Source organism: Sarcophilus harrisii, chromosome 2, assembly GCF_902635505.1.
Source record: "Sarcophilus harrisii chromosome 2, mSarHar1.11, whole genome shotgun sequence".
NCBI classification, from domain to species: Eukaryota; Metazoa; Chordata; class Mammalia; order Dasyuromorphia; family Dasyuridae; genus Sarcophilus; species Sarcophilus harrisii.
Window position 1 is genome coordinate 244,101,731 of NC_045427.1, and position 24,780 is coordinate 244,126,510.

General features: G+C 39.5%; 1 protein-coding gene across 1 annotated transcript in view; it reads left to right on the top strand.

Annotated features, from left to right (window-relative positions):
• The window catches only part of COL20A1 (collagen type XX alpha 1 chain), a 68,696-nt gene that overhangs the window by 17,706 nt on the left and 26,210 nt on the right, over positions 1-24,780 (top strand). The window contains exons 7-19 of the mRNA XM_031951769.1: positions 568-732; positions 5,178-5,342; positions 5,878-6,035; positions 6,673-6,802; positions 7,358-7,524; positions 7,875-7,998; positions 8,339-8,478; positions 9,746-9,875; positions 10,722-10,864; positions 11,526-11,658; positions 16,385-16,527; positions 16,955-17,084; positions 23,489-23,527. Of these exons, the coding sequence (XP_031807629.1) occupies positions 568-732; positions 5,178-5,342; positions 5,878-6,035; positions 6,673-6,802; positions 7,358-7,524; positions 7,875-7,998; positions 8,339-8,478; positions 9,746-9,875; positions 10,722-10,864; positions 11,526-11,658; positions 16,385-16,527; positions 16,955-17,084; positions 23,489-23,527 (1,767 nt within the window). The remainder of the gene's footprint in view (positions 1-567; positions 733-5,177; positions 5,343-5,877; positions 6,036-6,672; positions 6,803-7,357; positions 7,525-7,874; positions 7,999-8,338; positions 8,479-9,745; positions 9,876-10,721; positions 10,865-11,525; positions 11,659-16,384; positions 16,528-16,954; positions 17,085-23,488; positions 23,528-24,780) is intronic.

Below are 24,780 nucleotides of genomic sequence, written 5' to 3' on the forward strand. Positions count from 1 at the left end.
GCCTTGGAAGATCATTAGATTTAGGGGACTCTGAATCGACAAAGAATGATCATTCAGAGATAGGCAGGAGGAAAACCAGGGGATAGTATCTTGAGACCTAAGGAAGGAGAAAGTAACTAGGAGGGAGAGTATAGTCAAAGTCTTCTTATCAATACCAGACAAAGGAATGTTTAGTAACTTCTGTTTCAGCCATTTAGCCAATATAATATTTCTGGACATACACTCCATTGAGGAGAGAAAAAAGGAGGAGCCATAATCCCTGACTATAAGAAACACAAATTCAAGTTGGAGAAGAAAGATAAACTCATCAGAACAGTATGTACAACCTATGTGACCCTGGACAAGTAATTTAAACTTCTCTGAACCTATTTCTTCACCTGTAAAATGTGAAAATCTCCCTTTCAATTCCATCATTCACCCTCAGAGCAAAACTTGGAAATTTTGATTCTAAGTATTATAAGCATTCAGAGAAGGGAAAGACCATTATGGCCAGGAGCATTCAAAGTCAGCTTCATGAAAGAGGTATTATTTTTATTGATTTGTGACTTTGTGCCATTCTCCCTAAAGGTCTTGCACTGACTCATGTACTAGAGCAGAATCTGAAGCTGGAAGCCGGGTCTCGCTCAGAGGCAGTTAAAGTAGTGATTCTTCTTACTGATGGCAAGTCCCAGGATGATGCCCGACTTGCTGCTCAAGTTCTGAAAGATCTAGGCATGGATATCTTTGCCATTGGTAAGACACACCTTAGAAGCTGGCACTTGGCCCTCCTTTTTGGGGGCACCTTCCATCAACCACATTGTGAGAGTATAGATTGGATGAAGATCTGTGATATTCTGTGATAATCAATTCCTTACTCCTGGGAATGCAAAGTGAAGAGTATTCATGTTCTTCATTTTCCATTAAAGTCCAAATCCTGAGTTTATAAATCTGGCCAATTGACATCAACATTAGGAAATGGGTGAAGACATTTCTCGATCTCTCCTTTTTTTCCCCCAACTCCATGACATCATCTGCCCTATTCAGGAGTCCACTCTCCCTAGCTCTCACTATCACTAGCATCGAGATCTGATCCCAAGAAAGTCTCTATCACATTGCACACTTCGCTAATGCATTAATGACAGTCATTGTGCTCTTTCTCCAAGGAGTATCTGCATTTTAAACCTTTTCTCTGGTTGCAGAATGACAGGGATTTGTCCTAAAGGCAAGCACATGGGAAGACTTTATTTTCTCCAAGCTGCCTTCCAGCTTGAACATATTGTGATTATCTGGGATGAAGTCAATCAATCAGTCAGTCAGCCAATCAGTCGGTTATTCAATCAGTCAGTTAACAAGCATTTGGACTAAGAGCTATGTCAAGTGCTAGGAATTTAAAGAAAAGATGAGAGAAAGGAAGTTTCTTGGCTCTGAAATCACCCTGCATGTGTGCCCACCTTCTTCACCCCTTTTTAAGGGTGGTTTGGTCCCAGAGTACACATTTATCAGTGGTGCCCTGGCCTTGCCTGGCACTCCTGCTCTAGACTGATCTGAGTGTTGTTTTGAGAAGGCACTGATCAGCAATTATCTTAATAAGACAAACAGAGACACAGCAACCTCTCCCCGGGCGTCTCTGTACACAGTGTAAATCAAATGAAGGTGATTATAGTTATCAGTTGTGGCACAATTTGGCCTCTTAGTGTGACATCCCATTAGTATGACGTGGGTGTGGGGGAGTAGCTGAAGCCTCCAAGGAGTAGGGAATGAGGGAATGTTATTTTTAAAAGAACATTTGGCTCTGTCCATGTTTCACCGTCTTTATCTCAGAGCCTATTTCTGTAGTGCGCTCTCTCTCTCTCTCTCTCTCTCTCTCTCTTTCACCCTCTCTAAGCATCTTTTTCTCACAAACTTATATACATATTGTTTGGGAATAAAGCTTCCTGCTTTCCCTCTCCCAAAGCAAAACCAGAGAATGTTGTGAGCCATTGGAGAGCAAGGGATGTTAAAAAGTGCCCTGGATTAGGAGCTCCCCAGAGAGCAGAGTTCTAGTTCTGCCTGGATCTTTGTGCAGAAGAAGCATGGTCAATGCAACTTCTGGATGTTCCTTTCTTGACCCGTGGCCTAAAGAGTGTTGGCTTTGTTAGTCAGTATGCAAGTCAGAGGATGGAGATTCAAATCCTGTCTTGGACACTTTGTACATGACATTTACTCTTTATAGAGAGTTTCCTCATCCATAAAATGATATTGTTCCAGTTGTTTCAAATATTGTTCCAGATGACATTTGAGATATCTTCCAGTCTCTGATCCCTAGTTCTCTAAGGTTTAAGGCAGGTGCAACAGGAGGGGCTCAATCCATCACATAGTGAGTTTCCATCATTCTTCTATTGGCAATCCCTCTGGTTGACTGTTTTGGACTCAGTCATTTCCTTTTCTCTGACAGTTGCAGAAAAACAAAGGTGGTACTGATAGCGGGTCAGGCACTCAGCTTGAGGTAGTTAGGTGGTGGAGTAGTTAGAGTTCTAAGTCTGGAGTCAGAATACCTGAGGTTCTTATTAAAATCATTTAACGTCTGCTTGCCTCAGCTGTGAAATGGGGATAATAAGAGCACCTAACTTCCAAGTTTGTGATGACAATCAAATTAGATAGTATTTGTATAGTACTTAACACAATTACTTGCACATAATTGGCAGTGTATAAATGCTATTAACATTATTTTTGTTAAAAAATAATAATTATCTGAGTAAACTCCTCGGAGCTCAATTTTGAGCAAAAGGGGAGGCAAATCTGGTAGAGCAGAACAGGCATTGGAATTGAAGCCAGAACACTTTGAGGCTTGGAGGCTTAGCTTTACTATTCACTGTGTGACATTGAGTCAAGGGCACTTTGCCTTTTGGGAAACTCTATTTCCTCATCTGACAAGTGAGGGAATTGGACTTGCTTTTCCTGAACCACCTTTCAGCTCGAGTATTCTGTGACTCTGTAGCATAAGGTCAGTCAATCAGTGAACAAGCAATTACTGAACATTTACTATTTACTAGGGACTTTGCTAAGTATGGAAAATACAAAAAAAGGAAAAGCACAGTCCCACTCTCAAGGAGCTTGCATGTTAATTTGGGAGACAATATGAAAATAACTATGCCCTACAACATATGTATAGTGTAAATCAAAGATAATCTAAGGGGGGAAGGCTCTTGGAAAGGGAAAGAAAGACCCAGAAAAGTCCCTTTGCAAAAAGCAGGATTTCAGCTGGATTTTGAATGAGCCCAGGGAATCCAGGAGACAAAGAAGAGGAGATAAAGTTTTCTGAGGAATAAATAGTCAGGAAATGGATTACTACTATGAATATGAGAAGAATAGCTTGAAGGTTAGCAGAGCTGGATCATAAAGTATGTGTAGGGGAGTAAAGTGCAGGAAAAAGGGAAAGGCAAGAGGGGATGATGTTGTAAAGGCTTTTATATGCCAAATAGCATTTTAGATTTGATTCTTGATATGATAGGGAGCTAATAAATATTGAGTAGGAAGATGAAATGATCAGATCTCCACTTTAGGAAAATCAATTTTTCAGCAAAATTAAGGATAGATGGGAGAATGGGAGACAAGAAAGCTATTGCAATAGTCTAGGTATAAAGGGATAATGGCTTATAATAGGGTTGAAGAAAGTTAAAGTAGATGGTGTGAATACAGAGAAGGGGAGATATTTAAAAGATGTTATGAAGGTAGAAATGACAATTTATTGTTCACTCATTTAAGTCATGTCTGATTCTTTGTGACCCCATTGGGGATTTTCTTCTCAGAGATACTGGAGTAGTTTGCTATTTCCTTCTCTAAAAATGACAATACTTAATTTAAAATGACAGACAATTACATATGTGGGATGTGTGAATGAGAAGTAGAGAATGACATCAAGATTGTGAGCTCAGGTAACTGGGACGATATTGGTGCCCTGAGCAGTAATTGGCAAGTTGAGACAAAGGCAGAGTTTTTAGAGATAAGACAATAAATTCTGTTTTGTGCATATTAAGTTTTCAGTGCTTACAAGACTACTAGTTTGAAATGTCTAAGAGGCAATTAGTAAGGTTGGAGCTCAAGAAGTAGATTGAACTTGGGCCTATAGACCTGGGAATCATTTGCATAGATAATAATTAAACCCATAAAAGCTGATGAAATCACTGAGCAAGACAGTATAGAGAGAAGAGAAGAGAGCCCAAGACAGAACCCTGGGGGAAATATCTCCTTGAGACCTTCAAGCATTTTCTGATCAAGATAATTTTGCTAAACTAAGCTCTGCCTTGGTAAATAATTCCTCATTTACAAAATCCATCAAATTATTGCTATACAATACACTATTTTGTTTGAGGCCATGTACCCAGCTTTGAGTGGAAAACAGAGATGGATAAAATGTGATGTTTTCCCTTAGGAATCTCACAATCGAGTAGGGAAGATGAAATATGTAAGCAAACTATTTTCCTGCATTTTTTCATCTTGTACAAAAGCATGTATACATCTTCCCCTCCTGCTTTCTGTCTTTTGCTCAAAGAACTGCAATCAATCAACATTACATTAGAACATTACTATTGCTTCTGCAGAAGGGGAGTCAAAGGAGTCCCTATTTAACTCACCATCCCTGAGTCTTCCCAGATAAAAACATACCCTTATTTAGCCACTACTCTCTTATATGTGTAATCTATTCCTATTAGGAGATAAGCTCCTTTGAGGACAGGGACTGTCTTCTATCCCTCTTTCTTCCCTCCCTTCTTTTCCCTTCACTCCTTCCTTTTTCTTTCCTTTGCTTTTCTTTTTCTTTCTTTTTAGATTTTCTTTAAAAAGCAATGTACAAGGAAGTTTATCAGGGAGGTACACAGTGCTCTCTCTGAAGGAGAGATTAATTAGGAAAAGAAAATTAGATCCGATAAGTGGCACAATGGATAGATTCCTGTACCTGGAATCAGGAAGCTATGAGTTCAAATCTGACCTCAGACACTAACTAGCTAAGTGACCCTGGGCACAAGAAAACCCCAAATGGAATCACAAAGGGTCTTTTCCTCAGTTTCCACATCAATAAAATGAGCTGGAGAAGGAAATGGCAAATCATTCCAAATGGAGTGATGAAGAATTGGACATGACTAAAAATGATTCAACCACATGGAAGAAGTGAGATTCTTAGGCACACCCAGAAACTTCATGCCCAGATTTTCTTTGTGCAGGAGTGAAGAATGCTGATGAATCTGAGCTGATGCACCTGGCCTCCCTACCCCTGGATGTCACAGTTCACAATGTCCAGGATTTTCCTCTCCTTGGCAACCTGACCAACAGGCTCATCCGACTCCTTTGCTGGAAGATCCAAGAGAGAAGTCGGAGCAGGGACATAGGTGACAGCATACATTTGTTGACAAATTTCCCCTTGTCCAAGAAGTGATGGAGATGTGGTATCCATTAGAGAGAGGAGAGAGAGAGAGAGAGAGAGAGAGAGAGAGAGAGAGAGAGAGAGACAGAGAGAGAGAGACAGAGAAAGAGAGACACAGAGAGAGACAGAGAGACAGAGAGAGAGAGACACAGAGAGAGAGACACAGAGAGAGACAGAGAGAGAGAGACAGAGACAGAGAGAGAGAGAGACAGAGAGAGAGGAAGAGGGATGGGAAGAGGGAGGGGGAGAGGGAGGGAGAGAGAGGGAGAGGGAAAGAGGGAGAGGGAGATTGTTCCACTGAGTGAAGGAGGAAATGTCTTTTTCTATCTTTTCTCCTACATACACAGTTCCCATTTCTAGAAATGACCTCCAGAGGGAGCTGAAGGAATTGTTAATGGAGAAACATTTTGGGGACCTTTTTCTCCCTGTGTCTGAGGAAGGAATGAATGAATACCTTGAAGGGAGTTAGCTCACCCACTTTCCCTCCTGTACACCCACAGGTATGCAGGCTAATAGATGGCCCCACCCAAGCCCCACGAATTTGATTGCATCGGAGGTGACAGCCACGGGGCTCCGCCTGGCCTGGACCCCTCCTCTGGAGCCTGCCAGGAAGTTCAGGATTGTGTATCATCCCTCTAGAGGTGGCACACCCAGGGAGGTAAGAGAAATCAGGAGACCATGGATAGTCAAAACCTGCAAACAATTCAAAAGATTCAGCTTGGCTTTTGGTTGAACCATCACTCGTGGCAGAGGTCAGGTTCACATTTTGCTTTCTTTTTTGCCCCTCATTGGTGGAGTTTCTGGTCAAAGGAGACATTGGTTAGGAGGGGAAACCAGGAATCAGGTTAGTCAAATAACTAGATAAATATTCCTAGTATTTGGTATAGCTAGAGCTAGTCCTAAAATCCCAAAATTTAATTTCATTTCATCAACCCAATTCTGGCTTTAGATTGGCCCCATATCCCTATTAATAGAATAACTTCTAAATTTTGGCCTCTGAGTCTTAATTTCCCTTTCCAAAAGTTGAATTCTCATGCGTTTTGAGTGATTAATTGAAATTTGTAATATTAAAAACAATCACAGGGCATTAAAACTGTGAGGATGTTTAGTGAACAGTAGTTCACTCCAACTCCTCTTTTAACAAGTTTATAAGTTGAGATCCAGAGATACTAGATAAATTCGAGCTAAAATATAGGTGACTTGGCACCTTGTACTTTTCAATTTTGGGAGGCCCTCTCCAATACCATTGTTGCGTTGGAGTAAAATTGCTTTGCCCCTACCTCTCTCCTTTACAGGTCACAGTGGAGGGGGCTACTTCATCTGCCCAGCTGCTGAATTTGACCTCCAATACAGAGTATTTGATTACAGTGTTTCCTGTCTATAAGGATGGTGTTGGAGAGGGACTCCAGGATATTGTGACTACACGTAGGTCAGGAGTACTCTGTGGGCAGGTCTTATCTTTGGCTTTAGTGAAGTTGATCCAGGGAGCTTTGAATGTTAGGAAGCTCTTAGCTTCTTCTCCAGGCTTTGGGAGATTGATTATAATGCCGGTACTTATAAGGGGATCTATTCTAAAAGGCATATAGAGTGTGTTATCCAGAGGGAAGGACCTAGCTTTGGGGAGTGGGGGACTTCTGTGGACTTGTTCTGTAACTCTGTATAAGACATGGCACTTTGTTGAGCTTTAGTTTCCCTACTTAAAATGTTATAATTGTGCAGGTGGACCTCATTTCATACAATAGAGACAATGCAAAAAGCTCCAGAGTCAGAGTCAATAAACCTATTGTGTGTGTGACTATGGATGGATCCAGAATTCAACCTTAATTTCCTCATTTCTATGCCATGTAAATAACGTCCATCACCATCTCCCCACCTTTTAGCACCATTCATCCCCTTTGTAAGATTTATTTCCATTCTGAGTTTTCTTAATGTGGGTCCACCTCTCCTGCTTCTCTCTGACACTGTGCTCTCCTTGGACAGTACCTCTATCTCCACCAAGTTCATTGACCATCTTCAGTGTGACCCACAGTAGTATCCACTTGACCTGGAAGCCCACAAATAAAGCTACTCAATACCTGGTTCACTGCATTTCATCAGCTTCCTCTAGAGAGCAGGAGGTAGAGGAGGAAGAGGAAGGTGGGAAAGAGGTATGTGCAAGCTTGTTCCCCAGAGTCCTCCCTTGAATTGCTTGTTAGGACCCAGAGAGCAACATAACCAGAGATTTTTCTAGCCCAGCTTCTTCAGGAGCATATTATGGGAATGATAGTAGGAAGCAGAGGGTTAGACTTAGGCTTCTTTCTATAAGAGTTGGGACTAGTCTAACCCATTCATTTTAAAGATAAGGAAACTGAATAAAAAAGTTACTCAAAGTTACCTAAGTTAGTAGTAAATGATGGGGAAGATGGAAGCAGGGAAGGGGGATTTCTGGGATGAGGATGATGAATGTTCATTGATCAAACCTTCCACCACAATAGCACATTGGGGTCTTGTGCTCCAGGTGAGAGTGGGGGATCCTGAGGTTCTGCTGGAAGGTCTGGCTCCTGGCACAGAATATAGCATTGCTGTGTATACTCTCTTGGGGGAGGAAGTCAGTGAACCCCAGAGCATCCGAGTCAAGACCTGTGAGTGTTACCCTGATGATTCTTCTTTCATTCATCATTTTTTCTCCCTTATTTGTCCTTTTGATTTCATCTCCTGCAAACTTTGGACAGCTACCTGTCTTTTCTCCATCTTCTCCTTAACAGGCATTATCCTCTTACAAAAGGAGAACTGTCAAGGAGTCTTTCATAGCAAGGAGGGATCAAAACAAGATATTTCCTTTCAAATTTGTCTCCTCCTTGGTCAAATAATTCCCACAATCTAATATAACCCTAGCATGTTTACTTAGAAGACACATTCAAAGATTCATGTTAAAGAACCCAAATCCTCACAGTCCCTAAGTTCATGCTGTTGAATTTATAGTGTCTTTGGATCTCCCCAAACGTCTGAGCTTCTCTGAAGTCAGCCACAGCTCTGTTCGAGTTCATTGGGAGGCATCATCACGGGGGATACGCCTCTACCATGTATCCTATGTCTCCCTGGAAGGGAACCAAGCTGGAGAGGTAAGTGTGTAATAGGAGAATATGATCTCAGTTGTGATGGTGCAAGTCCCAGAGTGTCTCCTAGTACAACCTGCAGGCCTCCTTGAATTTCTTTCCTCAGCTCTCTATGTCTCTGGGATGAGTTATGCTTTCTTTAATCTAGGTAAGTGACAGAATGCCATCTTATTAGATGGTGGAATGAGAAGCTTGGAGTAGGGGAATGGGAAGGAAAGCAGTAGGAAACATTATAGAGGAAGGGAAGAGATCAGAAGTTGGTGGTAGGTACCTTAGAATCTGGGAAATTTTTTGGTTTTTATGTAGTCATGCCCTAGAAATGTGACTTCCTAGTTCTAAGCTCCTTGGTTTCCAGTTCCTTTTATGATCTTTTCTTTTAATCTTTCAAAGCTTTCACTCTTCATTCCCTTCATCCCTCTATGACGCACTCTCAAAGGAGACTGTGTACTTTTCCAGGGTTTATTTACAAGGAAATGGAATAAATTCCAAAGTATTACCATGATGTTACATGTAATCAAGATACATGGAAGAAATATTTTTAGATGTCTAGATAGCTCCTAAGCTTATGAGTACTTTAGTTTCTTTCAAACCTGTCTGGGGTTCAGTCTCTGCGGACTATCTTCTCAGGAAGACACCTTCATGTGACTTATCCATTTCAACTACTCTACTGTATTCCTAGGATTGTCTTTGCCATAGCGTGACTCCAATCAACTTTTGTTTGATAATCCTATTTTAGCAGAATTTAATAAACTATACCAAGCCCATAACCAATCAGGAATCACTGCCCCTGGTTAACCTTGGCCAGTATAGCTCTATGTGTAATTTAGAAAACTAGTTATAGTTTCCTATTAGCCAGTGGGAGATGGGACAAGGAGTGAGTCATAATACGTGCAGATATAATTGTAAGGGCTAAATATAGGGAACAATTAACCTACAAAAGAAAAAAAAAGCCCAAAGAGTAATAGAATCATACCATGACAACAGCAGACTTTGACCTGTGGACTTTTTTCACAGAGGAATAAAACATCTCCAAGTTAGGGAGTTGTAGTTTCAGCTGTTATAAACCACGTGTTGTGAGCTTTTTTTTTCTGGGGGAAGGATGTGTGTAAACCCTTGGGATACATTCTGTGGCCTGGACTCCTGGGATTGACTTTACTGACTTTGGGATGGAGAGTGAATTACATGGTTCTCAGATGAGGTGAATCCCCTGTTCTCCCTGGGAGTGGGAATGACTGCCTATAATCCAGAATGCTATAGAATTCTTACCTTGCAGATAGATGTCTCCAGGAATGCCTCTTCTGTCAAGCTGGCCCCATTATCCTCCTCCACCTCATATATTGTCAGTGTTACAACGATCTACAGAGAGGGTGATTCCTCCACGCTCACTGGACGAGTGACCACACGTGAGTGAAGAGAAATCTGTGGTGATATCTTTCCAAGCTAAAGGATGAAGTAACTCCTTGATACGTCCCCCTAGATAGATAGCATAGTGCAAGGAAAAGAACATTGAACTTTGAATCAGGTGAACTGGGTTTATCTATCATTAAATGGTTGTGTGATCACAGGAAGAAGTAATTTAATCTCTCTGTACCTCAAATTTCCTTCTATAAAATGAGGATAATAAATGCTTACTCTGAAACTCCTATATAAATAGAAGCTTTTATTACAAGTTCTCTATGGGCCCTGGGGAGAGAACATCCTTTGTGAGGATAGGATTACAGAATTGCAGGGATCTAGATTCAGAGATGCTTAATAAATATTTAGCAAATTGAACTGAAATACAGAAAGCAGAAACAAAGCATTAAGACTGTGGGACAAGATTCTAGAAAAACAAGGGTAATTCCTAGGAGAAGACAGAGGAAAATAATGATATGAAGGGTGTAGATGGAAAAGTTGGACTCATAGATCTCTATAACCCCTTTGGAGATGGAAGCCTATTTCTGTCTCCTACATCTCTACTGACTCAAGCTCTGTGCATCACAATGCAGCTCTTACCCCAGGAGTCTAATAATGATCATGAAATCGGTGAATTACAAAGATTTCTGCCAGGCCCTGGATTCCCTGTCCGCCATCATTTGAGAGCTGTAGTATGAGTTGGGGCCAGATGTCAGGGTACTGTTGAGCTCCCCAGCCATCTGCTCTGTATGTACTCACAGGCAGCTGGGAAGAACGACAAGGAAGCAGTACCAGTGGGCATTGGAATGGCAAAATTCAAGGTCAAGAATGTTTCTCCTTTTCCTGCCCTTTAGGAAAAGTCCCAGCCCCAAGTCACTTAAAAGTAACCGAACTGCCAGGGGATGATGTCCGGCTGGAGTGGGCTGCTGCGGCAGCTGTTGGCGTGGTGGTCTATCAGATCAAATGGATGCCCTTGGGTGAAGGAAAAGCTTATGAGGTATAAGTATAAGATGAGGGGTCTTGGTGGAGCATTATGGGGAATAGAGCCGAAGAGATCTGTTTTGCAAAGAAGACACAACAGTTTCCCCACCCTACCCCCAAACTATCCTGTGACAGGAAGATCCACTGACTGAGAGGGAACTCTCTAGCTCCCTTCCTGAAGGCCAACCTCTTGGGCCAAGTGTCTTTGAGCCTACTGCTGCTTCTTCCTCAGTGAAAGTCAATAAAGTAGTCACCATCTTTCCTGGGCCTAGACTAAATATACCAGGTTCTCTGGTATTCTGAGAGAACACATACCACCTTGCTCTCCCCAGAAGGAATTCATCCTTAAAAACCAGGAACCTAGAGATCCAACACCTCTTCAGTGGCTTGATCTCCTCTGAAGAGACACTCAACCCTAGTATCTAGGAGAATGTAGTCTCTATTCCTTATTTCAGGGGTCCTCAAACTAAGGCCCGTGGGCCAGATGCAGCAGCTGAGGACAATTATCTCCTTCACCCAGGGCTATGAAGTTTCTTTATTTAAAGGCCCACAAAACAAAGTTTTTGTTTTTACTATAGTCTGGCTTTCCAACAGTCTGAGGGACAGTGAACTGACCCCCTATTTAAAAAGTTTGAGGACTACTGCTTTATTTCCTCTATTTCTCTCTCTTACTGCAGATTTCAGTCCCGGGGAATCTAGGAACTGCCACTTTGCCTGGTCTAGGGAAGCATGCAGAATATGAGATCTCCATCTTAGCCTATTACAGAGATGGGGCCCGCAGTGACACAGTATCCCTCCGATATACTCCAAGTAAGTCATAAATTCCCCTTTTTGATCACTGAGGAGAGACCTCCCAATAAGACTAGAACCATAGTTCATTTCCCTATCTGCAAAATTATTACCTCTAAGGTCCCTCCCAGATCTAACATTCTGTGACTCTGTGAGTCAGGTAGGAGGGAACAGGACATAAACACATGTCATATACATCTACTCACCCATTTTCAAAAGCTCATGACCATTCTTGACCCTTACTTGCTTCTTATTTTCCATGCACCATGGTATGATGCATATAAACTTGTATATAAAAATAGTATATACATACTAGTATATAAAATATAACCAGAGGCATGTTGAAGCCAGCTCCATAAAGGCACAAAAGCCAGTTATTAAATTTTCAGTGTGAGCATTTATACCTCCAAAATGAGAAAATGCTACAAATCAGAGTTTGATTGACTGTTTTGCTATTTGTTCAGATTTAAGAAAGTGATAGAGAAAAGGTTAAAAAAGCAGATTAAACTTAAAAGTACATCATAAATGCATATTTTCAGAGAGTTGGTTGTTAAACATTTACCAGCACATCCCAGAATATTCACCCCAGAATAAATCAATACCATGATCATAATGTGATGATCCTTATATACTAATGGAAGAATGGAGGGACATGGATAATATAATACCTAGGAGCATGCAATTTCCACCACATACTTTCTCTTAAAGATTGTATAGTAATGTAAACCAAAGTGTCATGGCATACATTTAACCATAAACTCTTTTGAAAAAAAAAGTATTCCTGACAAATGTTTAAGCTTAATCTGCATTATTAACAATCACTAGAACAATAAATTTAGCAGCGGTTTATAGTGTTTACTGATTTTTGAGGTGCAAATTAATGCTGAAAATTAAACAGTGGGCTTTTAGAGCTGATCTGAGTTGGCTCCAGCACATCCTTAAATATAATAATTATTTCTATTGGACTTTGGGATAGTATATGTGACCTTCCCTGCTCCTCCCCAAACCCTGCCGTCATCCCCAGTGACTCACAGAGCAAATTGAGTGTATTCCCCACACAGGCATAAGTTTGGAAAAAAATGGTTTTGATATTTTCTAGATGTGGTGGGAAGAACAGTCGGATATTGAAATTATGTCCCAGCTCATCCACTAATGAAATACTATCCATAAATCACAAAGCTTTGATTGCATTTTGGCTGAAAGTTTTATCATTTACTTACTGCTTGACCTTGACAAAAATTTCTCTGGGCTTCAGTTTCTTCTTACATGAAATAAGAGGGTTTGTTTGGGTGATCTCTAGGGTCTCTTCTAACTCTAAAGTCCAATGCTTTTCACAGTTTAGGAAGCCAAAAGGCTAATTTGCTCTAGGGCACTTAATTTATAGCATGGATTTTTTCTAATGAATATGACTAGTTTATGGTCAGATTTTTCCACTTAACCTGAACAGCAGGTGAAGCTTTCTCTGAGCATCTAAGTGCTTACTGACACAGGGCACTTAGGAAAATAAGAGGAATTTCTATGTCTGAAGATTGGTTCTCATTTATTGGAGATGGCATTAACATGTCACTTACCAAAAATCACATAAAGAGTTTGTCATAGAACTAGAATTAGCAACTAGTTCAACTCTGCCACTAATTTTTGCCACTAATTAAATAAATTGTTTCTGAACCTCCATTTTCCTATTTGCAAAATGATTATCTCTAAGGTCCCTCCCAGATCTAACAGGTTGGGGGGGACAGAACATAGACACATGGGGATTAAAGTAATATACATCTACTCATCCAGTTTCAAAATCTCACTACCATTCTTAATTCTTCCCTGCCTCTTATTTTCCATATATAATAAAATTAAAAAATAAAATCTAAAATAAAAAAGTGTCGATTCTCTCTCTATAACATCTGTTCCTACTCAGATGACCATCACCCTAATTTGGTCCCTCATCACCTCTTGCTTGTATAATTGCTCTCCTAATTGGATTCCTAGAGATTAGATTCTTGACATGCAACAGAATATAGATTGATTCTCTGCTGCTTGTGTGAATTTTGACCTGACAATTAACACCAAGAAAACAGAGCTTCTCCACCAGCCAATTCTGTGCCATCCATACAAGCAACTATCAGTTACAGCAAATGGAGACATTTTGAATACTCTGGATAAGTTCACTTACCTTGGCAGTATACTTTCCAAGGATCCACACATAGATGATTAGCTTGAAACACATATTGTCAGAGCTAGAGCATTGCTTTGGAGGCTCTGAAGGAAAGTGTGGGAGAGAACAGGTATTAGGCTGCCTACCACCCTGAAGGTCTACAGAGCCATTGTGCTGACCTCATTGTTATATACCTGTGAAATTTGGACAGCATACCAGTGCCATGCCAGGAAAATGAATCACTTCCATTTGAATTGTCTTAGGAAGATTCTAAAGATCACCTGGCAAGATAAGGTACTGAACACTGAGGTCTATCCTCAAGCCAAAATGACAACCATTCAAAGTCTGCTGCAAAGAGCCCAACTCCAAGGGACTGGCCATGTTGTTCAAATGCCAAACATATGTTTACTTAAAAGATTATTTTATGGAGTCTTGGATAGTTTCATTCACCAAACAGTGTGGATTAAGTGCACATGTGGCAAGCACTTGCATTAAATCAGAAGAAGTAGCACAAGGGACACTCTTAAGGTCTTTCCGAAGAGCTTTGGAATTGAATATGAGACATGGGAGATACCCATGCAGGGCCAGTCAGCATTCATGTTTCAACAAAGAAAGAAGACACTATACTCTACAAGCAAAGGAGAACTGCAATAGCTCAAAGGGAACATGAGATGCACAAATTTAGAATCATCTCCACTCCAAATGTTTATTTGGACTATTTATTTGTATGCAACCTGTGGGGGAGAGCTTTGGTCTGATCAGCCACAATCAGACATAATTTGGTCCTCTTCTAGCACAAAGGACAACAACCACCTAATCAGATTCCTAGTTTTTCTCCTCTCCAATCCATTCTCCGCCTACCTGTTGAAATCATCTTCCCAAACACAAGTCTGACCACGTCACTCTGCTCAAGAAGCTTTGGTGGCTCCTTTTTTGTCAAATAAGTATTACTCTATTTGCCCCTTCACAATTAGAATAAGGGTAGGAGTAGAGTTGGAATTAGTCAGAATTAATGCCCAATATTGCTCAGGCCTTCCTATCAAAAGTCTTGGATGGGTTCATTCACTAAACAGTGTGGATTAAGTGTAAGATCTCTTTCAGGAGTTTTTGTATTGAGAAATAGGAAGTAGAAAAGAGAAGTACTTAATGAAAATGAATGAATAATGAAAAGAATCCTCATTATAATGAAAAGAGTCCTTCATGCAACTGATGCTGAATGAAGTGAGCAGAACCAAGAGAACCCTGAATATAAAACACCAAGAGTATCTGATGATCAACTATGATGGACTTGGCTCTTTTCAGCGATGTGGTGATTCAAGACAATTCTAATAGATTTGGGATGGAAAATGTCATCCACATTCAGAGAAAGAACTACAGAGACTGACTGCAGATTGAAACATTTTAACCTTTTTTGTTTGTTTTCTTTTTCTGTCTTGTGGTTTTTCTTCTTTTATCTGATTTTTTTTTGTGTGTGTGCAATACGACTGATACGGAAATATATTTAAAAGATTTGTACATATTTAACCTATATCTGATTGCTTGCTGTGTTAGGGAAGGGGGAGAACAGAGGAGGGAGAAAAGTTTGGATCACAAAGTCCTGAATTAAAAAAACTTTCATGTACTTTGCTTTCCAGCCAAAACAGCTTTCTCAACTTAACATTCCATCTCTGACCTCCATGTCTAGAATGGACTCCCTTCTTTTTCACCTTCACTCCTGGAAATCCTTAACTACCATCAATGCTCAGCTTATGTACCATCTCTATAGGAGGTCTTCCTTGATCCTCATAATTTTTAATACTTTCTCCTTCTACCTCTCCCTCAATTCATCATGAATATATTAATCAGGCAGCATAATGTAGTGATTACAGAGCTGGCCTCAAACTGGGAAGACCAGTGTTCCGAGTCTTTTCTGACACATACTGGCTCTGGGAAAGACAATTAACCTCTGTGCTCCAGGAAACTTTGTAAGTAGAATATAAATTGCATAGGAAATATAGACCTGAATGCTATCATCTGGGAATTAATGTACCAAAAAAGAACCAAGTTTAGTCCCTATACCATTTTTATTTTCTCTCTTATTATATCTACCAATAAAATTTAAGTTCCTTGAAGGCAGGAACTATTTTATTTTTGTCTGATCCCCAAGTGCTTAGCACAATGCCATCTGTACACATGCTAAGTGTTTAATAAATGTTTGTGGCATTTTATATGTCACAATAATAAATGATTAAATGAAGGAACAATCATAATGGGTGGGAGTAGTCAGGGGAGGACTCATAGAGAGGTGACTTGAGTTAAACCTTAGTTTGTGGGATGGCAATAGGCATGGAAAAGAGCATTCTAGTGGCAGGAACTGCATGAACAAAAAAGTACAAAGGCAGAAAGATATATGTCAAAGGTTGCCTAATAGATTCTTAAATCAAAGTATATCAGCTTTCTGTCTCCCTCCAGCCCCTACTGTCCTACTTCTAGTGTATCTCACTGTCCCTTGCCCTTTTTACAAAATTGGTGGAATATGCCCATGTCCCTTAGTGACCTTTGCTATCTCTAGGTAGCCCCAACCTCCCTTTCCAAGGTACTGTGTGTTCTCTGCTACAGTGAGCAGGAATCCGCCCTTGAACCTTGTGCTAGCCTCAGAGACCCCCAGCAGCCTTCGGATCCTCTGGACACCCCCTAATGACAACGTTCTGCACTACCGACTCACCTATGCCCTGGCTTCTGGCTCTGGCCCTGAGAAAACCGTAAGTCTGAAGCTGAATTGAGGAATATTCATTCAACTGAGGTAACATGCAGGGGACCAGTTTATTACACTTTATAGAGGCTCCCCTGTATACTGAATCCTTGCATCCAGATAGCTGGGATTTAGTATGGGATGGGGAGAAATGTGGTGAGAGATGGGAATACTGCCCCATCCTTGAGCTAGTCTGTGGAAGGAGAAACAAGCCCATGGGGGTTGGGGCTGAGAAAATAGTCCTAGCTCTGTCCTGGTGGGGCAAGTGCAGGGATTAGTTTGAGGAAGAAAACATAGTTCTACCTTTAGGAGTCCTTAAACTGAGGGAGAAAGTACAAAACTGAATAAAGCAATATATCAATTGGTAATGATGCACAGAATGGAGACAGACGTGTCCCTGGTCAGATGACAAAAATCCTTTTTGCTGATCCTGGTAGATAATCATTCCTGGCCTAGAGAACCACGTGACGCTTCCTCTCCTGCTTCCTGGCACCAAGTACAAGGTTATGGTTTCAGCTGTCTATAGTCTGGGTGAGAGCAATGTCATCTCTGCCATAGGAAGGACCGGTGAGTGCACTAACCTTATCCCTATTTCCAGGTGCAGCTATCGGTGGCTGATCCGTGGCACTGCACTGGAATAGTACTTTTAATTTCTTTCCAACGTCAGAGCTCATCTCATCTTCCCAACAATCCTATGAAGTGGGGCAGGGCAGGAATTATTCCAGGGCAGAAAATAAATCAAGGCTTCAAAATAGTAAATGACTTCCTTTTGGTCACATAGCTGGGATGTGGTAGAGGTAGACCTGATTTCTTGACTTTGGAGCCTAGGGCCCTCTCTATTATTTTTATTAATTTCTATTAAGTTTACCTTTAGGATACTCTATTTTCACTTGCTGAAAAATTTCTTGCCATGTATTTATTGTCTCCTTCAGGACTCACACTGTCCTAATCTTGCCAGAGCCCTTCCAGTGAGGGAGGAAAAACTTTGATAATCTCATGGTGTGAAAGGCTAAATAGAGTTTCTTTTTAAGGGTGTTTTCATTTTAATATGGAAACTAGGGGAACTTTACCATAAAGAATGAATGCTAGAAATATAGCCATTATGAAAGGCCAGAGAAGAGAGATTAATTAGGTATGTATGTAGGAAGGAGGGCCTTATTGTTATTTTTGTTCAGTCTTTTCAGTCATGTCTAGCTCTTCATGACCCCATTTGGGGTTTTCTTAGCAAAGATACTGGAATGGTTTGTCATTTCCTTCTCTAGCTCATTTACAGATGAGGAAATTGAGGCAAAAATGGTCAAAGAGACTTGCCCAGAGATAATTTGTGGGGAGAGGCACTTGCAACTGGGGGATCTAGAAAGACTTCATGCGGAAGGTGATGCTTAAGTTAAACTTTGAAGAAAACTAGAGATTCTAATAAATACACACAAAAAAGGGAGTGCATTGAGTGTGGCATACAAATAATAGTAGTAATGGTGTTAAAAGTAAACAAACAGAATAAGAGAATGTTTTTTGCATTTCTATTTTTTATAATAGATTTTTATTTTTTCCAAATACAAGCAAAAATAGTTTTCAACATTCACCTTTGCAAAACCTTGTGTTGCAAATTTTTCTCCTCCCCTCCCCCTTACCCCCTTTTCCTAGACAGCAAGCAATTTAATATAGGTTAAGAATTAAAAAAGAAAAGGAAAAAAACTGACCTGCTCAGGGTCACCCCGCTAAATAAGTTTCAAAGGCCAGATTTTAAACTAAGGTCATCCTGATTCCAGGCCCAGTGCTCTATCCATTAAGCTTCTTGACTGCCCTTACTAGTGCCCCCATATTAATTCAAGAAATATTCATTAAATACTATCTTATTTGCTAATCACTGTTCTAACAAAGAAAGGCAAAATAGTCCTTTTTCTCAAAATGCTGAAAATCCAATGGAAAAGATAACATGTAAAAATTATGTTCAAATAAAATATATACAGGATAAATTAGAGGTAATCTTAGAGAAGAGGTACCACCAAAAAGTGGGGGGAGGGTTAAGGAAATCTTGTAAAAGGTTAGGTTTTAGCAGAGAATTGAAGGAAATCAGGGGAACCAGGAGGCTGTAAGAAGAGAAAGTATTCCAGGCATGGGGGAGAGTCAGTGAAAATGCAATAGCCTGGAAATGGAGTGATTTGGGGGGAGAGAACAGCAAGGAAACCAATGTCCCTGGATTTCAGAGTACTTGGAGAGGAGTAAGGTATAAGAATGTTAGGTAGCTAGGGACCAGGTTATAAAGGGCTTTAAAAGCCAAATAGAGAATTCTACATTTGATCCTGGAGGTCATAAAGAGTCCCTGCTGAATAGAGGGGTGACATGATCAGATGTGCTTTAGAAACATCACTTTGATAAATGAGTGGAGAATAGAGTGGGAAAGAAAGTGAAGAAGCAAGTGGACCAACCAGCAGGCTATTGCATAGTCTAAGACAGAGAGATTGAGAGCCCAGACCAGGGTGGGGCAGTCAGTATTAAGGGGAAAGGGAACTTTATTACTGTATGTAGATAGTCATCTAGTCAAGCTATATCTGAGCTAGCCAGCTTCTCATCTTTTTTTCTGTAATAGCTCATGAGCCAGCTCTCTGTGTTCTCTGATTAATTTTTACCTCCATCTGATAATCTGTTTTGGATGAACTCCAGCTTGTCAATGTCCCATTTTACTGTGAAGACCAGTGTAATTATATTGACCAAGCTTGGTCCCAAAGAGGAGATGAGAAAAGCATACTTTCTTCTTTTTATTTTTAGAAGTGGAGAACTATACATGTGTAACATTGCATGTACTGTCACATATACTGGGTAATATGTTGGATAATTTTGCTAAATTGTTTTTTTTTAAATCTTTCTTTTTAAACTTTTGTTATAAGGATGGCTTGATGGTTATAAGTGAGGGAAGTGCTATGTTTAGAAATGAAAATGGCATAAAAGCTATCAATACCAATATTTTAATGTAAAATGTAAACACAATGACCAGAACAGGGAATAAAAAGGCTATCATTCCCTCATTCTGAACTATAATGGCAGAAATAATGTATCAGTCTGGATAACTGAGGTGGCCTTTTAAATATCAAAATCCCCTGGAAACTGATCCTTCCCTTTCCTTCCTCTGATTTTCTCATCTAAATACTATTTTCCTTAAAACAAACAAACAAAAACTCATTTTATTGATGTCTTTTCTCTTTGCATCACAATTATTTCAATTCTTTCCTACAATCTGTTGATGACGTCATTTTCAGTAGTTCAGTACAGTCAGATTCTTTGTTATCCTATAGACCATACTTTGCCATTGGAGTTTTCTTGGCAAAAATATTGGAGTGATTTGCCATTTCCTTCTCCAGTGAATTAAGGCCAAAAAAGTTAAGTGACTTGTCCAAGATTACACATCTAGTGTCTAAGGCTGAAATCAGGTCTGCCCCGTGCTTCATTCCTTGAGTCATTTAGCTACATTCAAGGAAAACAGAGGTTAAATGGCTTGCCCAGAATCTCCTTATGAGAAAAAAAATGAATTAGGGAAAGAAACATGATGCAGTGCTTGTAAACTATCTATGTATACAATATTCAATGCTAATGGTTCCCTGGCATGAGTAGATAAGCACATTTTAATATCTGCTCTGTAGTATCTCCATTGATTTTTTGATCACCCAGTCCAACTTCCTTCTAGGGATCTTTTCATTTAGATTGTTATCATTATATAGATAATTCTCTTGATTTTCTTTATTTTACAATACATTATTTCCTACAACATATTCATCTGATTTTCTTACATTTTCCACTTCTTACAGTACAAAAATATTCTATTACATTTATGTACCATAGATTTTTAAAAGCTATTTCCTAATCAATAGGCACGTATTTTGTTTATAAACATTTCCCAGAAGCCAGACACTGGCAGTTAGAGTTTTATAGAAATCATTTTATAGAAGTAGCTGTTTGCTGTGTCCAAATTACCAGATGCTGCAGATATAGCAACCACAGTTCATAAGATAACTATAAGGTCCCGAATGCTGATTGTATTGGTAGCTGTGAAAGTTACTGAGAAAACTGAATCTGCAAATCATCCTTAACTTTTTAGGATAGCTTTCCCAGTCCCCAGTTCTGCCAAGTTCAGTGTCTGGAGAATTAAAAAGCAAACACTAGCTAACACTTGCAGCAAATCTAGTTGGCCCTTTTTGCCTTTCCTCATAGACTCTTACAATTTCAGAGTTGAAAGAGTCATTAGATGTCAATCTAGTTCACCTTCCTATCACATGCCAGAATTGCCTCAGCATCTCTGACAAGTTGACATTCAGGTTCAGCTTGAATACGCAGAAAGATGGCAAACATATTGCTTAATGATAGAGCCCAATCCTGGTTACCCAGCTCTGTTCAGTGGGAACTTCTTCCAGATATTGAGCCAAATATTGTCTCACTATCACTTTCACTCTCCCCTTTGAAGCCAAGCAGATCAAGTTTAATCCCTTTTTCACTTGCCAATAATTTATATATTTGCCAGTCATTTACATATTCGGAGTTAGTGACCAAATCTCTCCTAAGTCTTCTCTTTTTTAAGCTAGATTCCTCTAGCTCCCTTACCCATTTCTTAAAAGATGTAATATCCAGTCCCATCTTCATTCTGGTTGCTTTTTTTCAGATACTCTCCAATTTGTCAGTTGGATCCTCTTAAAATATAATATTTATACCTGAGCCCAACATACCAGATTTGCTCTGACTTGGAAGAGTATTTTTTTCCAGTTTGTGAAGGACTTTATTTTTTTAATGTCATATTTATTATTTTTAAAATAATAACTTTTCATTTTTCAAAATATCCACAAAATTAGTTTTCAACACTCATTTCTGCAAAACCTTGTGTTCCAAATTTTTCTCCCTCCCTCCCCATTTCTCCTCTCCCCTAGGCAACAAGTAATTCAATATAGGTTAGCAATTTTCCTAAACATATTTCCTCATTTGTCATGCTGTACAAGAAAAAATCCAATCAAAGGGGGGAAAAATGAGAAAAAAAACAAGCAAGAAAATAGCAGCAACAACAAAAAAAGGTGAAAATACTATGTTGTGATCCATATTCAGTCCCTATAGTCTTCTCTTTGAATGCAAATGGCTCTCTCCATCACAAGACTATTGAAATTGTACTGAATTACCTCATTGTTGAAAAGAGCCAAGTCCATCACAATTAATCATTACATAATCTTGTTGTTGTGTACAATATTCTCTTGGTTCTACTCATTTCACTTAGCATCAGTTCATATAAGTCTCTCCAGGTCTTTCTGAAATAATCCTGCTGATCATTTCTTATGGAACAATAATATTTCATATACCATAACTTATTCAGCCATCCCCCAAATGATGTTCATCCACTCAATTTCTAGTTCCTTGACACTATAAAAGAGCTGCTACAAACATTTTTGCACATGTGAGTAATTTCCCTTTTTATGATCTCTTTGGGATGCAGACACAGCAGAGTCACTACTGAATCAAAGGGTATGAACAGTTTTATAGCCCTTTGGGCATAGAGGAATTATTTTTTTTGTTTTATTCTAAATGTTAGATTTCTACTGAACAACATGGTAGCCTTACCTATAGATAGAAAAGACAACTGTTATGAGATTGAGTTTAAGGGACTGATGTGCTCTCACCCTTCCAAAGAAATTCTGTCTCTGAAATTGTTTTAACAGACCTTAGTTTCCACAATGAGAGATGAGGCTCAGAATGTGGATAGGGAGTAGACTGACTTCAGCTCATTCATACATGTGACTGAGATTGACCGCAGGTTCAAGTCTGGGTTTTAAATTCCAGAGGTGTCCAATAATTAATTGGTATGTATTGTGAGGTAGTTATTTTTCCATCACTCAAAGTATTTTGACCAGAGGCTGGATCTGCACACAAGGATGAAGTTGTGGAAGTATGTGAAAGGAGTGTGGAGAATTTATGTTTGTGACCTTAATATCAATATCCCTCCCTTTAAAGTGAGGGAGTTGGGTCATGTTATTTCTTTTTTTTTTAGATTTTTTTATTATAATAATTTTTTATTGACAAAACCCATGCCAGAGTAATTTTTTACAACATTATCCCTTGCACTTACTTCTGTTCCGATTTTTCCCCTCTCTCCCTTCACCCCCTCCTCTAGATGGCAAGCAGGGTCATGTTATTTCTAAGGTTCCTTCTAACTAGATTAAGTTTAAGGTTCCTTCTATATTTCTGTAATTTCCAGTCATATTTTGAGACTAAAATTTAATTAAGTATGGGTATTGTTTCGTCCCTTTTTTGAATGCAAACAGATAGATGATTTCATTTTCACCCAAGTGGTTTTCTCTGTCTCTCTACAATCCTACCCAGAGACTCCTTCTTTGTTTCCAGAAGAATGGATTTTAGTTTTTCCAGAATAAATGAACTTGGAAGATTCATTCATTAGATAAAGTCTGTAAAAGTTGACAATTCTCATTTGTGTGGAGAAGGGGATCAGGGATAGAAATAATCCCTAAATGACTAACATTTAATTTTAGAAACTAGAAATATGCTCAGGACAAAACACTCTTCTGGGCAGGTATACTCAGGCTCTCAATGACTAGATCAATACTGGGATCAATGGCTTTGGACCAGTTGGTTGGTAGAGGAAGAAAAACCTGTAAACAGTCTCCTATTTGTGGATAACTGATCTATATAAAGTGAATGAGTTTCATTTCAGAAAAAATCCTCACTACTTTAAGGGATTTTTAGACATATATTCTGGCTCTTAATATTTGCTATGTACCTATAAAAAATTACTAAACCTCTCTGATATTCAGTTTTTCCTCTATAAAATAATGAGTTACATTGACATATGAAGTTAGTATTTCTGAAATTAGAAATATAAATTCCAAAATACTTTTCCTAGACTTCTCCATGACAATTCTAGGGCTGAAACACCTGATGGGTTTAACTTGCTTCTCTAAATTCCTTTTCTCTTTACCTTTCAGCGGCTTGCCCGGGTCTTCATGCCAACAGCTCTTTACCAGGTATGGAACTTGTGATGTCCTGTTCCTAACTGGACCTTGGTAGCTGCACCAAGCTCTCATCTCTCAGACTCATCTTCCTATTTATCCTTATTCTTCTATACATAACACAATCCTAATATCTCTAGCTTCTTTTGTTCCTCCTCTTCTTTCTTCTTTCTCTCTCTGTCTCTCAGGATGTCTCTATTTTTCTCTCTGTGTGTGTCTCTATCTTCTGTTCCATAGAATCTCTCTCTTCCCTTCTTCCTCTTCTCCTTTTTTCTCTCCCCCACTTCCTCTCTCTTTCTCATTCCCTCTCTCCTCTCTTCCCCTTTCTTGTGTCTGACTCTCTTCTTCATCTGTTTCTCTCTAGCACACCACACCCATATCCCCACCCCCACACACAGCCTACCCTGGGTAGAATTTTATATCCTATTACTCCTTTTACAAAAGATATTAAATATATAATGGCTACTAAAATAAATAGAATGGTCAGGATAGGAGGAGGAGGGAAGGGCATTTGGAACAGGATTTTTAAAAAACAAACTTACTACTTTTCTAGGCTTGGAGATAACTGGCTATTACTTGCCTTCTGGAAGCTCTGATAAGTTAGAAACAGGAATTCAGATTTCACTCTCTGCTTTATACCAATTAATATCTGAAATGAAGAGTGAGTCAGAGTGCTTTGATATCCAGCTAAGACAGAGGAAAACCAGCCAGGATGGTGCAATGAAGGAAGAAGTCTCTGAAAGTCCTGACAGGACTCTAGGGAATGAGAAAATAAGTGACTAAAAGAGCAAGGAATGGAAACATAATTTTGATGGATCAGAAACTTCTGTGATATATGAAACATAAGGTGGGACACACAGAGGTAAAAATGACTTTCCTTCCAAGTTTTACAGTCTGCTGATATTCCTCTTTTCTAATAATGCATTTGGTGCCATGTTAGGAAGGAAAAATTCATTATTGATCTCTTTCTAAAACATTCACATACAGAGAGACACATACACACTAGCTTATTAAACTTCTGCTAGGCAGAGAAACAGATAATATGTTTTTCCTACAGTATCCCATACTGGTAATTCTATCTCTTGAGTCTGCCTGGATGGAGAAAGGAAGGAGCTAGTGTGATTCTCTCTGAAGTGGCTCGAGGCCCTTTCAATACATAGGGCCTAAGGCATTGAGTGATGATATCAGGATAGACCTTGGCAACAGACGATGAATGGCCCCGAGCTCTGAACAGGCAGCTCCACAGGGCTTGGTTCATGTTCACAGGG